Source organism: Scyliorhinus torazame, chromosome 6, assembly GCF_047496885.1.
Source record: "Scyliorhinus torazame isolate Kashiwa2021f chromosome 6, sScyTor2.1, whole genome shotgun sequence".
In the NCBI taxonomy this organism is placed as follows: Eukaryota; Metazoa; Chordata; class Chondrichthyes; order Carcharhiniformes; family Scyliorhinidae; genus Scyliorhinus; species Scyliorhinus torazame.
The window spans coordinates 290,527,576-290,546,969 of NC_092712.1; the positions used below are offsets into that span (position 1 = coordinate 290,527,576).

Genomic DNA, 19,394 nt, shown 5'->3' on the forward strand with positions numbered 1-19,394 from the left:
TTTGCAGATAGTGATGTTCCCATGTGTCGTGCTCCCCTAGGTGGTCGAGATTGCAGGTTTGGAAGGACTGTCAAAGTTAGCAAGTTGCTGAATTGAATCTTGTAGGTGGTACATGCTGCTGTCAGTGTACACTGGTGGTGGTGAGATTGAATGTTAAAGGTTGTGGATGGAGCACCCATCAAGCTAGCTGCTTGATCTTAAGCTTCATGAGTGCTTATGGAGTTGCACTCACCCAAAGTAGAGTGAATACCCCTTGTTTGTTTCTCTTTTGTTGAAATTTTTTGGTTAGTCTTAAGTTCCTTAGGGCAGGGGCTGAATTTCCAGCCCTTCCTACTGGCGTGATCTTTCGGTCCCACCAAAGGCAACTCCCCATGGTGGGTTCCCAGCTTTGGGGCAGGTGAGCCACGCAAAACGCTATAGACATTGGTGGGACCAGAAGAACCCGCCAGCAACCAACTGGTCATGGTTATGTGTCAGGAATATGGTGGTGATTTGCCTCTTTTACCCCAATACAACTTATGCATCTCTTGCAGATTGCTGCCAGCAATCAAGAGATTGTGTCCGGGACGCTTGCTATTGGTTACCTTCGTCTCCAACCTCACCCTATTATGTCTACAAAGAAAAGATCCACATCCCAGGAATGACAGTGGCTTCAGTATGCAGAGAAGCACGAGTATGCACAAGTAGTCTCTTCTAATTTGTAAATAAAGTGGCCCAATGGATGATAGCCAGCAAATTATTTTCTATTCCAATGCTTTTCAGTCAGGCAAATCAATAATTAGACCATCAGGCAGTGGGTGTTTGTAGCTTAAAAGGCACATGTGCACAGAGACGCAATGAAATCTGTTAACCTGTCAAATGATAATACAACTGAATGCAAATGTTAAAGTGGTTTGAAGTATACAGGTACAACACATTAGAAATTGAAAAAAAAAACCAGAAAACTTGTAAACCAGTAATGGTATAAGTTGAAAATATTACAATACAATTTACAAGTACAGAAATATTTTGATGATTCCAGATGTCTATTTAAAATGGTAGTTTATTAATACAAAGGTTAGCAAATGTCAGAAGGTTTATAAAACCTCCATACGACACACTTTATAAAAGTGAAATAAGTGAGAAAAGATGGAAGATCCTAAAATTCCATCTGGCATCATGCTGTGCAATAATTGTGCTTTTTTTAAAAAGAAAATTTGCATTTATGAGACCCTTCATTTTAATTCTTTTGTTTCTGGTCACCTTGGGCCAAACTGGAAGCGGGCAGATAATCTGCACGCATATTTTTCAAATCAGTACTGTCCTGTGTCAACCGTTATGAATCTGGAGTACTGCATGCAGTTTTGGTCCCCTTTCTTGAGGAAGATTGTAAATGCATGAGAGGTGGTTCAGAAAAGGTTCACTAGATTCATTCCAGGGATAAAGGACTTGTCTTATGAAGAGAGATTGAGCAGTTTAGGCCTATGCTCCCTGGAGTTTAGAAGAATGAGAGGAGATCTAATTGAGGTACATAAGATGCTAAAGGGATTGACAGGTTAGATGTCGAGTGGATGTTTCTTCTTGGGCATTCTACAATGAGGGGCCATAGTTTTAGGCTAAGAGGTGGCATTCAACACAGAAATAAGGAGGAATTGCTTAAAAAGGGTTGTGAATTGATGGAATTTTCTACTGCGTTGTGTAGTGGACGACTGAACACTAAGAGGAGATAGATAGGTTTTTAATTAATAGTGGGATGAAGGATTATGGGGTGCGGGCAGGGAGGTGGAGATGAGGCCGAGAGGAGATCAGCCATGATCGTATTAAATGGAGGAGCAGGCTTGAGGGGCTGCATTGCCTACTCCTGCTCTTAGTTCTTGTGTTAGTAAGCCGATAAGAGCAGCCATGGAGTTCCTCTCCCTTTCAACTTTTCTACACCTGTGGGGGAGACACTGAACCTCTGCTCTACAATGCTCATAGACAGCAGCATAGTTGAGATCACACAATCATCCCAGCTTGAGCTGCAGATTTCTAAGACACCATTTACACCGCAGCATTGGCACACAAGCTGACCAACTCCGCGGCGGGGGGGGGGGGGGGGTTTAAAGGTCTGAAACAGGGGAAAACGTCATCCCAGCAACATGTAGCCAGGGACAAGAGACAATCACCTCAATTAAAGGATGATCCCAAAACAATCAAGAATGGTTGGTCACCTTGTTCGTTCAGTGCCAGGTGTACATTACTCTGCCTATTCTCTCTGTCAGGGTAATATGCACAGCATGGTGCTCGGGAGAGGAGCGTCTAAATATTGAATTTTAAATAGAGAGCAGCAGTAACAGTTCAACAGGTTATAAGTATTCTCTCTGGTTTCTTAAACTTGCATTGAAGAAAAACTCTTGGAACACACAGACCCTCTTTCTTATTAACAGTTTCACGGAACACATATTCATTGACCAGCACCTCAAATCCAGCAGCTGTCAGGAGCTGCGCCACGTACTCTGGAATGAAAATACAGAAAAAGAGAAAAAGGTTTTTGAATATGGACAGAATTGAACTTCCGCAACCTCCGAACTACAACATAGGAAGATTAATAATTCCAGAGATAATTGACATATCTATTATTCTATGCGTCACCCTATAAAATGTTTTGCTACATAACAGATGAATTAATTTTATACCATAGAGACATGATTATCAAACAAAGTCGAATGTAAAAGCAAAATACTGCAAATGTTGGAATTTGAAATAAAAACAAAGTACTGGAAATACTCAGCAGATCTATCAGCATCTATGGAGAGAGAAACAGATAGCAAGCACTAAGAAAGACAATTGTGTTTGGACATCAATGATCTTCATTCAAGGATAGCACTTCAGGAATTCCTCAGGGAAGGCGGTTAGCACTGCTGTCTCACGGTGCAGAGAACCCGGGTTCAATAACGGCCTCGGGTCAATGTCCGTGTGGAGTTTGCACATTCTCCCCGTGTCTGTATGGGTCTCATCCACACAACCTAAAGATGTGCAAGGTAGGTGCATTGGCCACGCTAAATTGCCCCCTAGTTGGGAAAAAAACCCAATTGGGTACTCTAAATTTATCTTTTTTTAAAAGAAGGAATTCCTCAAGGTAGTGTCCCAGGCCCAGCCATCTCCAGTTGCTTCAACAATGACCTTCTTTCCATCACAATGTCAGAAATGGGGATGTTCAGTGATGACTGCACATTGTTCAGCACCATCTACGACTCCACAGATACTGAAGCAGCCAGCGCCCAAATGCAGCAAGACCTGGACCATATCCAGGTTTGGGCTGACAAGTGGCAAGTAACATTAATCGCCAACAACAGATAATCTAACCATCACCCCTTGATATTCAATGGCATTACCATCACTGAATCCCCCACTATCAAATTCCTGGTGGTTACCATTGACCAGAAACTGAACTGGACCAACAATATAAATATTGTGACTACAACAGCAGGTCAGAGGCTAGGAATGCTGTAGTGATAACTCACTGCCTGACTCCCCAAAGCCTGTCCACCATTTACAAGGCACAAGTCAGGATTGTGATGGAATACTCCTCACTTGCCTAGATGAGTGCAACTCCAACAACACTCAAAAAGTTTGACATTATCCAGGCCAAAACAGCCTGATTGATTATCACCCCTTCCTCACAAACATTCACTCCCCCCACCACTAACCAACATTGGCAGTAATGTGTACCATCTACAAGATGCACTGCAGGGACTCACCAAGGCTCTTTAGGCAGTACCTTCCACACCCATGACCACTACCATCTAGAAGGACAAGGGCAGCAGATGGGAACACCACCACCTGGAAGTTGCCCTCCAAGTCATTCACCATCCTAACTTGGAAATATATTGCTATTCCTTTAGTCGCTGGGTAAAAATCGTGGAACACTCTCCCCAACAGCACAGTGGGTGTATCTACACCACATGGACTCCAGCGGTTCAGGAAGACAGCTCACCACCATCTTCTCAAAGACAATTAGGGTTAGACAGTAAAAGGTGACTGAGTCAGCGATGCCCACATCGTGTAAATTAATTTTAAAAAGGGGATGGCCAAGGACAAATCCTTGTGAGACATCTGAGGCAATGGTATGGAAAGGGGAAGAAAAGCAATTTCAGATGACTCTCCTGTATGATTAGATGGATGATAATGGAATGGAACATGGTGAGAGAAGTTCTACCCATTTGGCCGGCAGTGGAGTGGCTTTGGACGAGGATCATGTAGTCAGCCGTGCCAATGGCTGCAGATAGGTTGAGGAGGAGGAGAAGGAATTGTTTACCTTCGTCACAGTCACATAGGATGTAATTTGTGATTTTGATAATAGTTGCTTCGACAGGAGCAGAAACATGATTGGAGGGATTCAAAAATGGAGTTCCAGGAAAGATGGGCACAAATTTAGGAGGTGACAACATGATCCATAGAAACAGTGCAGAAGGAGGCCATTTCGGCCCATCGGGTTTGTACAAACTCTCAAGGAGCACTCTAACTAGGACCACTCCACTGCCCTACTCCCATAACCTCACCTAACCTGCACATCTTTGAAGAGGAAAAGAAAGGTGAACATGGGGTGGTAGTTTGCAAGGATGATGGGGTGCTTTCTGGTTAAGAAGGCATGTGGGATACTTTTTTTTAAAATTTAGAGTATCCAATTCATATTTTTTTTTCCAATTAAGGGGCAATTTAACGTCGCCAATCCACCTACCCTGCACATCTTTGGGAGCTGGGGGTAAAACCCACGCAAACACGGGAGAATGTGCAAACTCCACACGGAGAGTGACTCAGAGCCGGAATCGAACCTGGGACCTCGGCGCCGTGAAGCAGCAATGCTATCCACTACGGGCATGTGGGATACTTGCCTTTATTAGTCAAGGCATAGAATACAAGAGAAGGGAGATTATGATAGAGCTGTATAAAACACCAATTGAGTATTGTGTTCCATTTTGGTCACCACACTATAGGAAAGATGTGATTGCACGAGAAAGGGTTCAGAGGAGATTCAATAGGATGTTGCCTGGGCTGCTGCATTTCAGCTATGAAGAGGGGCTGGCTAGGCTGGGGTTGTTCCCCTGCCCCATGAAGGTTGAGGGGATACCTGATTGAGGTGTACAAAATTATGAGGGACATATATAGAGTAGATAGGAAAAAGTCTGTCCCTTGATAGAGGTGTCAATAACCAAGGGCATAGATTTAAGGTAAGAGGCAGAAGATTGAGGGATTTTAGGAAAAACGTTTTCACCCAGAGGGTGGTGGAAATCTGGAACCCACTGAAAGGTGGTAGAGGCAGGAACCCTCACCACATTTAAGAGGCATTTAGATGAGAACGTGAAACACCACAGAACCCAAGGCTACGGACAAAGTGCTGGAAAATAGGATTAGGATAGATAGGTGCTTGTTGGCTGGTGCAGGCACGATGGGCCGAAGGGTCTCTTGCTAAACTGTAAACCTATGACTATATGTTTTATGAGACGGGTGACAGTGGAAGATTTGACGGAGAGGAATAAATTATCTGAAAAGATGAAACTGTTAAAAATATCATCTAACATGGGAACCAAGGGAAGTTGGGTGGTCAGCAGTTTGGTGGTTATAAAATCAAGGGAGCAGAAGATGACTTTCATGCACAGGATGCCAAATATCAATAGACTAGAGGGAACTGAATCAGGAAACATCTTGCATAACAACATCTGTTTTCAAATTGTATTGGTTGTGTTAAAGAGCTTGAATCTATATCAATTGGATTATGTGAAGGCGTTATTAGAATTAAGAGACAAATGGTCGGAAAATTAATTAGTAAGGAATAGGAGAAAGGAACCAAGTACCGAGGAACATAAGGAAAATCAGTTTAAATTGTGAAGAATGCAAGGATTAACAAAATGGCTAGGAAGAGGAACCATGATAGAGTAAGCAGGAATAAACAGAATATATATGTAAAAGATTAGGGAACACAATGTAATGAAGAGGCAATTAAGAGTATTTATTGGAAAAAATGAATCAACAAGGGGGTGATAGTCTGAAGAAGTGTAAGAATATATTGTCTATGGAGAATTGGTTTGAGAGCTAAGCAGATCCAAGGATAAATAGACAAGTTGATACAAACAAACAATGAGGCTACCAGAACTAAGACCTCACTAGAGGTATCACGTGCAGCCTGTCATGATGAATTTGGTACTGAGGGACTGGATTGCAGACAGGATAATTGAATTTCTGTGTTTATTTATAGAACAACTGAGAAAATGATTCAAAGGAATCATGGATACAGACAATATATTGTGCCAAATGGGATTTTTTTTTTGGCTCACTCTGTGCATCATACTGATGGTATTGGCATTATCCTTGTTAACAAAAATAGGAGCCTACCTTAGAAAATGTAGAGGGTAAAGTTCAGAGACATTGAAGATTACGGTATAGCCAGTACATAAACAACACAAAGAATACCTTCATCATCTGGCAATGAACAGAACATAGTACTGGACATGGAGTGGTGCAGGACCACTTGGGTCTGCAGTTGTGATATGATGTGACAACATATCACTCTAGCCTGCAGGTTCACCATTGATGAGGAATTGTAAGGTGTGCCTAACACTCTGGGAAGAGGGACAAACTAGTAGGGTCTAGAAAGCTGAAGGAACATAACGTGTGACTACTGCAGCTACTTTTATGACTGCTGGATTATGCAATATACCATATTGGAACATCAATTGTGTGTGTTCGAACTGAAAAGGACACAAAGCAGTGATAAAGACAGTTGTGCTGCAGCACAGTCATAATGTCACCCACCTCCAAGTGAAGCTGCCCTTGGGAGAACAAACAATTCCACACATTCAACATTGTATACCAGCTCTATTCCTCAGTCCGAAATCCATAAATCACAGAACAAGACCTCACAAAGACATTCTGTGCACATTCTACAATATGCAAACATACTATGCACATGCCACAATAGGCAACCAAGAAACTTGGAGATCAAGAAGGTGGGAAGTGGCCACCAGTATGGAATTATAATCATGGATTAGATTATTTCAGATGGGATTAATGACTGTACACGTGAGAGCACTAATAATTCTGATCAATGTGCTCTACTCGTACGAGAAGTGTTAATATGGGATGTGGGCCCAGGGCAGCATGTGGCGCAGTGGTTGGCACTGGGACAGCGGCGCTGAGGATCCGGGTACGAATCCCGGCCCCGGGTCACTGTCCGTGTGGAATTTGCACATTCTCCCCATGTCTGTGTGGGTTTCACCTCCACAACCCAAAGATGTGCAGGTTAGGTGGATTGGCCATGCTAAATTGCCCCTCAATTGGAAAAAAAATAATTGGGTACTCTAAAAAAAAATTTTAAATAAGGGATGTGGAAATTATAAAGGAAGGTAAAGAGATAGAAAGAACACTGAAAGGAAGCCAGGATTATTAACATACAGAAGGGCATAAAATACTTCGCTATGAGGTAACCTACTGAGGAAACAAAGGCAAGCTGATGCACAAGGGTTGGGGGAAAGAGTGAAAGTTAAAGGTTAGTCTAGCAATAAGATGAAAACAGTTGCTGACAGCTATTATGTTTGAGGTCTATCAAAGTTGCAGCAACAGAAAAGTCATTGCGGTGCACCAGATTATCAATTCAAATGCTTACTCAGAAGGAAGGGAATACCATACAAAACAACCTGCAGTGAAATAGCTTTACAACTGGAAACATTTTCTATCTGTTCTGCTTGTACATTAATTATGCTGAAGAAAAGAGTAATTGTAAATATAAATTAAAAAATTAAATATTGTAAAGGAAATAATAATGATTGTAACCCCTCTGTGACTTTGTTATTACCCAAGCAGGTTTTTAGTAACACCATCCTGCAGCACCTGCTGGAAATATGTCTGGTGACAACAGGATCAAGTTGGGTGCAATGCCCTAAGCTAAATAACATGCTCAGTGTACAGGCTCCCAGATGAAGAGCCACTTGTATCAGAGGCCAGCTTGTGCTCAAATGACAATGCCCCAGTTTGAGTCACCAACTTCAATAAAGAAAAACATTCAAGAAATGTGCAAGTACAAAGTCATTTAAACAATTATTTTGCAAGCAAGTACTGTACTACTTACAACTACCATGGTCAGCTGATAGTCTTTTGGAAGTAGAAAGAAATGTTTTAAATAACAAATCTCACCATCGGAAAAGAAGAAAGATCTTGTTCCATCTTGTCGAACATAAAAATTAGGTCCAAGTTTGTGGCCAGTTTTAAATCGAAGCATGGCGTGATCATACAGTCCGTAATCTCGGAATAAGATGTATCCACCAGGTTTCAGTATCTGTCACAGACACACAAGAATCAAGGTCACAGTTCTTGTATCTTTCACAATGATGCACTGCCAAATGAAAAAATGTGCTTACAGGAATAATTCACTTGTATTAGCTTAGTAGGTCACATTCTCAGTGAAGTAACAAAAGGCAACACAAGCCCAGACAAGCCTTAGGATGTCCAAAGAACTTTTCAATCAATAAAGTACTTTTGAAGGGCAGCACGGTAGCATAATGGTTAGCACAGTTGCTTAAAAGCTCCAGGGTCCCAGGTTCGATTCTCGGTTTGGGTCACTGTCTGTGCGGAGCCTGCACGTTATCCCCGTGTGTGCGTGGGTTTCTTCCTGGTGCTCCGGTTTCCTCCCACAGTCCAAAGATGTGCAGGTTAGGTGGATTGGCCATTCTAAATTGCCCTTAGTGTCCAAAAAGGTTAGGTGGGGTTACTGGGTTAAGAGGATAAAGGGGATAGGGTGGAGGCGTGGGGCTTAAGTAGGGTACTCCTTCCAAGGGCCGGTGCAGACTCGATGGGCTGAATGGTCTCCTTCTGCACTGTACATTCTATGAAAAATACTGAATGCATAAACTTATATAAGTGAGACTATATTTATAGAAACAGTGTTCAATTGTCTCTTAAATTTGTATTTTTCTCCATCTACAAGATAATATTTGATATTCAGTAACAACAGTGTTAAAAAACTGGATTCTTCAAAGCCAAATTAACAAAAACTTGCACAGATGACACGTTGAATTGTTTTAAATTATAAAATGTACAATTTTCTTAAAGGAGATGGTAACATAACCCGGACAGCAGGTATAAATTTACTTTAATTTAAAATTCACCACTTTGACAGAAAATATTTGTCAAATCCTTTTGAATCTTCCCCATCGACCCCACTATGAATGCGATGGCAGCATGTGCACTATCAAATACTAACTTTATGGATGTTTTCTAATGCCAGTTGCATCTTGTCAGGATGAATGGCAGAGAGTACAAAGATTAGAGTTACAACGTCCACGGAGTCCACTGGCACATTCTGCAGCAAATCGTCTTTTGTCAGATCACACTGAAAGGCCTTACATCGTTCAACTTTATACAAACGATTTTGCTTTAAAAAAGAAACAAACATAGGAATGGATGAGAAGTAATCTGTACAGGATGCTCCCATTAACCGCGTGATTAGTTTTAACATTATTGCTTTTTAAGCTATTTCCATTAATGTCAGAAACAACTGGTGGGATTATTTGGGGAAGTTGAAGAACTGGTAAGCTTAGCAATACAAGCACATAAAACAGATTGAGCATCCTCTATCTGTACATCCAAAAAACAAACACACCCAAAAGCTGAACGTTTTTTTTTTAATGAACCCTAACACAAGCCAACAAAAACCTCAGCAACCTTTTGTGTAGGAAGTCTAGCTGTGCTTACCATGTGATTTTTGTGTTTATTAGTGCTTTTATTCCACCATGTCAAAAAGATCATCAGATACCTTTATGGATAACAATGAAAAGGAAGCATAATTCATTACCAATTGCTACGAAAATTGAGCTGTTACAGAAACTTGACTATGGTGGGTCTGTGAGGCAACTGAGTGAGGAATATGGGGTGGGTATCACCACCATATATGATTTAAGGTAGTAGGAAGACAAATCGTTTAAATTTCATACTGAAAGTGATACACAAGTTATTAGAAAAATGTTGTATATGTTGAAAAATGACGAACATGACCATGTTTTGTCACGATGGAGTGGATTCAACTGCGTAGGAGTAAAAGGTTTCCGCTGACTGGCGCATTGGTCATGTAAGAAGCCAAGATCTACTACCAAGAACTGAGGCTTGAAGGTGCATGTACACAACAGGTTGGTTGGAGAAATTCAAAGAGGGTCATGGTATCAAGTTGTTGAAAGTTTTTGGTGATAAAGCATCGAACGCAGCTGAAAAATATTTTGAGTTTACTATGCTAATTTCAGACCAAAATCTTTTATTTTAGACACTGACATAATTTCTTGCTCACTTAGAACACACAGAACATTCAGCGCAGAAGGAGGCCATTTGGCCCATCGAGTCTGCACCGACCCACTTAAGCCCTCACTTCCACCCTATCCCCGTAATCCAACAACCCCTCCCAAACGTTTTGGACACTAAGGGCAATTTATCATGGCCAATCCACCTAACCTGCACGTCTTTGGACTGTGGGAGGAAACCGGAGCACCCGGTGAAAACCCACACAGACACAGGAAGAACGTGCAGACTCCGCACAGACAGTGACCCAGCGGGGAATCGAACCTGGGACCCTGGCACTGTGAAGCCTCAGTGCTAGCCACTTGTGCTACCGTGCTGCCCAGTTATGTCAGTGTCTAAAATAAAAGACAAACAAATGGTTGATGAGTCTGAAGCTGGAAGAACTATTCAAGAAGGCCTCCTCAGCAGAGTGCATTGACTATGAACCCTCTCCTTCAAGTTCCTTTTCCACGGTTTAATTAATGCAGTCATCATTTGGATCCATCTTGATTTGTAAATGGATATCACCAAGACTATTGTATAAGTATTAATTTTTTAAAAAATCATGTTCAGAATGCAATGTAATATTATATTACAAGTGTAATAAGTGTTCACAATAAAGAGGTAGGGTGCGTGAGTTGACAAATGGAGAAACAATTTAGTATTTGTAGACAAGAGCTAGCCTAGGTGTAAACTATACTAATGCAAGTAGGCCTAGGCCGACTGCATACATGGTAAGCATACGAAATCCTAAAACTGGAGGGAGTCACGTGAGGTGGCGCAGGAGCGGCTGCGCTTTCGGGAACTCTTGCTCTACCTGTCCTTTATTTTATCCTAATGTACTTCCCATAATTACTTTTTTGGATATATCATATCATAGAATCCCGACAGTGCAGAAGGAAGCCATTCGCCCATCGAGTCTGCACCGAACCTTGGAAAAGAGCACCCAACCTAGGTTCACTTCCCACCTTATCCACGTAATCCCACCTAACCTTTTGGACATGAAGGTGCAATTCAGCACGGTCAATCCACCTAACCTGCACATCTTTGGACTCTGACAGGAAACCGGAGCACCTGGAGGAAACCTACGCAGACATGGGGAGAATGTGCAAACTCCACATAGACAGTCACCCGATGCCGGAATTGAACCCGGGTTCCTGCCGCTGTGAGGCATCAGTGCTAACCACTGTGCCACCGTGCCGCCCTTGTACTAAAATCAAAGGTTCAAAGAGGTTGAAATATGTCTTGCACTATATCCCTGGATGATCCTGGTTGGATTTTGGCGATGAGGAGCAGAGTTAAATCAGAGAGAATCCTTGTTTGATTGAGGTGGACAGAGGTGGCTGGGGTAGGGCCCAGCTTGCAGTGGCAGTTTTGTTGGTGAGTGGGCCCACGCCTCGGCGATGCTGTTTACATTGAGATGATGGCTGCCATTGCAAATTATGTTTTGGATGATGATGTCGGCCCCGTGATGCAGGTTTTTAGTACTCACTTTGGTGAACTGCGAAATATCCGTGAAAATATTGGAAGTGCAGAAGAGAATCCTATTATTTGATAGAGCAATTTCCCTTTAGGGGCTTGCCTCTGATCCTTGGAAATCCTGCTGCATGGTGTGTCATCTTGACGAGTAGGGACCGGACAAGGAGTGTTCGTGAGCCCTGTCTCGTACGAGGAGTGGGGGCTGAGTTTCCGACCAATTTGAGAATGGGTCCTTAACCCTATTGACCAAAACAGGACTCCTAAAGGCATGCTGCTCACCCAGATGGAGAGAAGAAATCCCCCTTGGGGAGGAATGCGCTAATTAACCAAGGAACATGGACATGGATCAGTACTGTATGGACTGCAAGGAGGCTACATGGTGACAGAACAGTGCTGCTCAACAGAGACAAAGTTACTGCATTCCCATGGAAGACCCACTATGAGTGTTAGACGTTTAGCTGCTGTTGTATAACGAGTCAAAGGTTCTGCTCCTTTTTACAAACACCTTTATTTCACTTTAACAGACTATGCACAAAACTCTATCTTCACATCATCTGACACAAAGGCCACCTGAAGCCTCTTTACATAATCGGTGTCAATTATTGGATACTTAACATAAATGAGACAACTAATTGGAATGTCGATACATGCAGGTTCGAGATTTTGCCAGAAAGGAGATACAGAGCTTCCCGGTGGAGCCGGCCTCCACATTGCTGGAGGAGGTGCTGACGACAGGGGGGTTGGAGAAGGGGGTAGTGTCAGCGGTTTACGGAGCTATTTTGGAAGAGGAGACAGCACAACTGGAAGGGATCAAAGCAAAGTGGGAGGAAGAGTTGGGAGAGGATATGGAGGAGGGGTTCTGGTGTGAGCTGCTCCGGAGTGTAAATGCCTCCACCTCGTGCGCGGTTGGGGCTGATACAGCTGAAGGTGGTATACACGGCATATCTCACAAGGGCGAGGATGAGCCCATTCTTTGAAGGAGTAGAAGGTGTGTGAACGTTGCGGGGGGGCGGGGCGGGGGCGCTAATTACGTTCATATGTTTTGGTCCTGTCCAATTACTGGAAGGAGGATTTTAGGGTAATTTCTAAAGTGGTGCACGTGAAGCTGGACCCCCCCCCCCCCCCCCCCCCCAGGGGGCCATATTCGGGGAGGCAGATGTTGGAACCTTCGCCTCGTTGATCGCCCGAAGGTGGATCCTGATAGGGTTTCATAGATTATCATAGAATTTACAGTGCAGAAGGAGGCCATTCGGCCCATCGAGTCTGCACCGGCTCTTGGAAAGAGCACCCTACCCAAGGTCAACACCTCCACCCTATCCCCATAACTCAGTAACCCCACCCAACACTAAGGGCGATTTTGGACACTAAGGGCAATTTATCTTGGCCAATCTACCTAACCTGCACTTCTTTGGACTGTGGGAGGAAACCGGAGCACCCGGAGGAAACCCACGCACACACGGGGAGAACGTGCAGACTCCGCACAGACAGTGACCCAAGCCGGAATCGAACCTGGGACCCTGGAGCTGTGAAGCAATTGTGCTATCCACAATGCTACCTTGCTGCCCCAGGGTGGAGAGGTTGCTCTCCAACCTGTGCCCTGGCGTGGCGGGGGGATCTGTTGGAATTCTTGACTCTTGAGAAGGTTAAGTTTGAACTGAGGGGAAGGATGGAGGTGTTCTACGATTCATGGGCATTATTCATTATGCACTTTCAAGAACTGGATAACATCGAACATTAGTTGGTGGGGGGGGGGCTGTGGGCGTTGATGGTGACTATGGGTGATTCCTGATTCCTTTTTGTCATTTGTTTATGTGGAGATGCAGGCTAGTGTTTGGGGGGTTTGGTGGGAGGATGGGTTGTTGTTATTGATATGGGGATTGACATATTTGTTACTGATTATTGTTTATTGTTGGTGGGTGTAAATTTGGGAGAAAATGTGAAAAAGAGGATAAAAATATATTTTTTAAATACTAATTGGAGTGTCTCTTAACCCATTACTTGTCTCCCCATGGAGACAAAATAACTAGATGAAAACAAAATTACAAGAAACTCAAAAACACACAGGCAATTTCCCTCCTTCTCTTTTTTTAAAATTCATTTTTGGAAGAAAAAAAAAGTCACAGAAACAGGCGTCCTTCATTAACAATATCCAAAAGTTTTTGTGATCTAGCCCCTCTTTTTGTAAAACACTAACAATTGATAGCTACTGTCGGCCCATTTAATTTTTGCTATCTCCCCTCTGTCCAACATCTGCTTCAAACTTGTGATGTCTATCCTTAACCTTTATTTCACTGATACTTTTTGTAGAGTGCACATTTTGCCACAGGGAATTATTGTCAATGTGACATTTAATAGGTATATTACCCAAATCCCCTAATCCCCAAATTTCTGTCAATATCTGAGATATATAAAAGGCCATATCCACCGCCTTTACAAGGCTTAATGACTCAGCAGCCAGTGCTTTTGACCACTCTCCTTATTTTCTTGGTTTCCCACACAAGAGGGCAACATTTATCATTGTTCCCCAAAAGGAAAATTATAAAACCTCCTGCGTTTGAAACTTCATCACATAAATTTGCATAGGATGCATCACTATAAACTATGAGTTTCAAGTGCCTACAGTCACCTAAAACCATGAACCTCAAAACACACTCCTGCGTTTTTAGTTTGACCAATGCTTTATTTGCTCTTATTATGTCTTCCACTTTGGGATCATTCATTTTTGTACTCAACTCTAAGACATCAAAACTCAAGTCCGGTCTAGTCTGTCTACCTAACCAATTCAGTTGCCCAATTAAACTTCGCAGTTGCTCTTTTTCCATCTTTGAAACCATTGCATCTTTTTGTGAAACCCGGCCACGACTAATTGCTATTGGGCTGATGCTTTCCAAATAAGATTGCTGATGTAAAGTTGCCCCTAACTTAGTCTGTCCAATTCCCAGTCCAATATATGTAAATGCCTGAAGCCTGACTTCCAACCCTGAATTCTTTCCTCAAACCAGAGATTACAATAGCTTCGAAATCATTAGACCCACCCCACAGAAAATCATCAACATGCATCATAAAGATGCCAGAAAGATTTCCTTTATAGTGCTAGTAAAACATTGCCGGATCTGCTTTCAACTGGCAACAGCCTAACTTTAACAAAACTGACCTTACCGAAAAATACCAGACTCTAGACGGATCATTTAATCCATATACACATTTGTTCAACTTCCAGAGTACCCCTTCTGTGTTAGCTGCCTCTTTAGGAGGACGGAGAAAAATGTCTCTCTGGAGCTGATGCCCCTGCAAAAAGGCAGCTTTTATATCTATAGATTTGCATTCCCATGCTTTTGTGGCTAATAGAGCCAAGAAGATCTTTAAAATAACCTTTCCTGCCATAGGTTAATCGACCCTTAAATCCTGATCTTCTAAGTTTTCAGTTGAAAGGAATACAGGACAGGCATGTTCCTGTGAGGAAGAAAGATAAATACGGCAATTTTCGGGAACCTTGGATGACGAGTGATATTGTAGGCCTCGTCAAAAAGAAAAAGGAGGCATTTGTCAGGGCTAAAAGGCTGGGAACAGACGAAGCCTGTGTGGCATATAAGGAAAGTAGGAAGGAACTTAAGCAAGGAGTCAGGAGGGCTAGAAGGGGTCATGAAAAGTCATTGGCAAATAGGGTTAAGGAAAATCCCAAGGCTTTTTACACTTACATAAAAAGCAAGAGGGTAGCCAGGGAAAGGGTTGGCCCACTGAAGGATAGGCAAGGGAATCTATGTGTGGAGCCAGAGGAAATGGGCGAGGTACTAAATGAATACTTTGCATCAGTATTCACCAAAGAGAAGGAATTGGTAGATGTTGAGTCTGGAGAAGGGGGTGTAGATAGCCTGGGTCACATTGTGATCCAAAAAGACGAGGTGTTGGGTGTCTTAAAAAATATTAAGGTAGATAAGTCCCCAGGGCCGGATGGGATCTACCCCAGAATACTGAAGGAGGCTGGAGAGGAAATTGCTGAGGCCTTGACAGAAATCTTTGGATCCTCGCTGTCTTCAGGGGATGTCCCGGAGGACTGGAGAATAGCCAATGTTGTTCCTCTGTTTAAGAAGGGTGGCAGGGATAATCCCGGGAACTACAGGCCGGTGAGCCTTACTTCAGTGGTAGGGAAATTACTGGAGAGAATTCTTCGAGACAGGATCTACTCCCATTTGGAAGCAAATGGACGTATTAGTGAGAGGCAGCACGGTTTTGTGAAGGGGAGGTCGTGTCTCACTAACTTGATAGAGTTTTTCGAGGAGGTCACTAAGATGATTGATGCAGGTAGGGCAGTAGATGTTGTCTATATGGACTTCAGTAAGGCCTTTGACAAGGTCCCTCATGGTAGACTAGTACAAAAGGTGAAGTCACACGGGATCAGGGGTGAACTGGCAAGGTGGATACAGAACTGGGTAGGCCATAGAAGGCAGAGGGTAGCAATGGAGGGATGCTTTTCTAATTGGAGGGCTGTGACCAGTGGTGTTCCACAGGGATCAGTGCTGGGACCTTTGCTCTTTGTAGTATATATAAATGATTTGGAGGAAAATGTAACTGGTCTGATTAGTAAGTTTGCAGACGACACAAAGGTTGGTGGAATTGCGAATAGCGATGAGGACTGTCTGAGGATACAGCAGGATTTAGATTGTCTGGAGACTTGGGCGGAGAGATGGCAGATGGAGTTTAACCTGGACAAATGTGAGGTAATGCATTTTGGAAGGGCTAATGCAGGTAGGGAATATACAGTGAATGGTAGAACCCTCAAGAGTATTGAAAGTCAAAGAGATCTAGGAGTACAGGTCCACAGATCACTGAAAGGGGCTACACAGGTGGAGAAGGTAGTCAAGAAGGCATACGGCATGCTTGCCTTCATTGGCCGGGGCATTGAGTATAAGAATTGGCAAGTCATGTTGCAGCTGTATAGAACCTTAGTTAGGCCACACTTGGAGTATAGTGTTCAATTCTGGTCGCCACACTACCAGAAGGATGTGGAGGCTTTAGAGAGGGTGCAGAAGAGATTTACCAGAATGTTGCCTGGTATGGAGGGCATAAGCTATGAGGAGCGATTGAATAAACTCGGTTTGTTCTCACTGGAACGAAGGAGGTTGAGGGGCGACCTGATAGAGGTATACAAAATTATGAGGGGCATAGACAGAGTGGATAGTCAGAGGCTTTTCCCCAGGGTAGAGGGGTCAATTACTAGGGGGCATAGGTTTAAGGTGAGAGGGGCAAAGTTTAGAGTAGATGTACGAGGCAAGTTTTTTACGCAGAGGGTAGTGGGTGCCTGGAACTCACTACCGGAGGAGGTAGTGGAGGCAGGGACGATAGGGACATTTAAGGGGCATCTTGACAAATATATGAATAGGATGGGAATAGAAGGATACGGACCCAGGAAGTGTAGAAGATTGTAGTTTAGTCGGGCAGTATGGTCGGCACGGGCTTGGAGGGCCGAAGGGCCTGTTCCTGTGCTGTACATTTCTTTGTTCTTTGTTCTTTGTTCTTTTCTTCAAATCCCCTTGCCACAAGCCTGGCCTTTGCCTTATAAATTCCATCCGGAAGAAGCTTTTTCGTGCAAATCCATCTGTGGGATAGAGCTCTTTGTCCCCTATCCGGTACTTCCGTGTATACCCCAAATTCACTCCAACTATGCAGTTCTTGCTGTTTGGCATCTTTGATAACTTTTTAATCTAATTTATTGAAAGACACCAAAATCTCACGTGCATGTGGGCTTCAACTCTTATTAGTATTCGTAGTCTTACATGTTCCGAGATCTTGATAAACTACGTCCCCTCTCCCGCCTGGTAATTTGTTCTGTTCTGCTACTGCTGTGGGATGTCCTTTCAATAGTTCTCGACTTTTTCCTGCGGACCTGTTCACTATCCGATGTACTATCTGAACTGGCACTGCGTTTCTGTGCTCTCCATTTCTGAACTTTGTGTTCCCAATCCATTGTCTTGACTCCCTCCCCTGAATGCTGTACATTCAACCAATGTTTATACTTTCCAGTGGCCTTCCCTGATCTACTAATAGTTTGCATCCTTCCATTGACGAGACCCTTCAGGCAAGTATGTCACTTTTGTACCAACTTTTGGCAGTTGCCCTTTCGGCAAAATGGCCTGTTCTAATTCATCAGAAGTGTTATGTTCCTCTACAGAAACCCTGTCTCTATCAGTTAACTGATTCTCATAGTTCTGTAACACCTGCGTACCAGATGACTCTGGTTCCTCGTCATGTCTGTCTGCTCTGTCTAAATTAGAAAATTTGTAATCTGTACCCATTATCCTTGATGAATGTACCCTAACAGTTTGATTGCCATGTTGCAAAATAATTGTTTTGCCATCTATGCCTATGATCTTCCCTGTGCCTTTCCATTCATTAAAATTGTCTCTCTTATAGTATACTATGTCTCCTTGCTGAAAAATGGTATCTGATGGCCGTACATTATGCCTTAAAGCTCTGCGAATTCTTTCAGAGACTTCTGTTTCCAAAAAAGCTTTTCTATTGCTATGTAATGCATTTAAATGCTCAGCAAAGGCAGAGCTAATTTTAGTCCCTTCCCAAGCTGGAGGCTGGTCATCTAAAATGGACAGAATTTTAGGATTTCTACCAAACACTAATTGATAGGGACTATAGCCCCCAACCATCTGCAATGGATTCTTTGCATGTACCGCCCATGCTAAAGCTGAATTTAGCTTGCAGTTTGGTCTATCTGCCAAAATTTTCCGGAGCATGACACCTATTATTATGGTTTCTGTCACACACACCATTACTAAATGGGCTTTCCGCAGCCGTATTCATAACTGTGATATTCACGTTTTCACATGTATCCCTAAACTCATCATTAGCAAATTCTCCCCCATTGTCCGTAAAGAATTTTGCCCGTGGGCCCATTCCTGTCCCTATCCATTTTTCAACGATTTGATCCAGAATTACTCTCTTTTCTTTACTTCGTACAATCGTTGATTGACTAAATCTGATTGCTAAATCCACAAAATGCAAAATAAATATATTATTTGCTTTATCCCAGATCTTAAGGTCCATGGCCACAATGTCGTTAAAATCCCTGGCCAAAGGTAGGGTTACTATCGGTCGTGGTGGTGTCCTTTTGTACTTCCTACAAACTTCAAAGCAATCACTAACCTGTTCTATCAGTTTAGTATAGTCTTCATCCCTTACCCCTGCATCCTTTAATAATTTTTTCAGCCTCCGAGGAGACAGATGCGCAAATTGCCTATGCAGTTTTAATACAACAAGCTTTTTATCAGCTAAAGTCCCATTTTCAACTGCCATTAACACATCCTTAACAACTGTACTTGAAATGTTATTTGTCAGTAATGGAATACAATAGTGTCTCGACTGTGTAAATTGTAAGTCTTTCCAAAAACTGTTGCCTTATCCTGTTCCATATCCAGTTTCATGTGTGCTTTCTTCATCAACGGTCTGCTCAGAAGCAAAGGTATCTCACTTGATACAACATCCGTGTTGATGAAATGATTCACTCCGGCAATATTGCGAGGGATCACCACTCTTTTCAGCGACTTCAGAGTATTATCATCCCCAAACCTGAAACTTGTGGAACTTTCAAATTCCTTGTTACGATTTTCAGCATTCAAGGAGTCCAG

The 19,394-nt window shown here is 42.9% G+C and overlaps 1 protein-coding gene across 6 annotated transcripts in view; it reads right to left on the reverse strand.

Moving 5' to 3' along the window:
* Positions 1-1,024: 1,024 nt before the first annotated feature.
* Positions 1,025-19,394, reverse strand: part of mettl6 (methyltransferase 6, methylcytidine) — a 32,139-nt gene continuing 13,769 nt past the window's right edge. For 4 of the 6 annotated variants that reach the window (XM_072509815.1, XM_072509813.1, XM_072509816.1 and 1 more), the window contains exons 4-6: positions 9,215-9,385; positions 8,149-8,290; positions 1,025-2,474 (exon numbers count right to left, since the gene is read on the reverse strand). In XM_072509815.1, coding sequence (XP_072365916.1) covers positions 2,317-2,474; positions 8,149-8,290; positions 9,215-9,385 — 471 coding nt within the window. In that variant the 3' untranslated portion in view covers positions 1,025-2,316. Of the gene's footprint in view, positions 2,475-8,148; positions 8,291-9,214; positions 9,386-9,705; positions 9,767-19,394 lie in introns of those variants that run through there. The other 2 variants (XM_072509814.1, XM_072509818.1) reach the window with 2 other exon arrangements.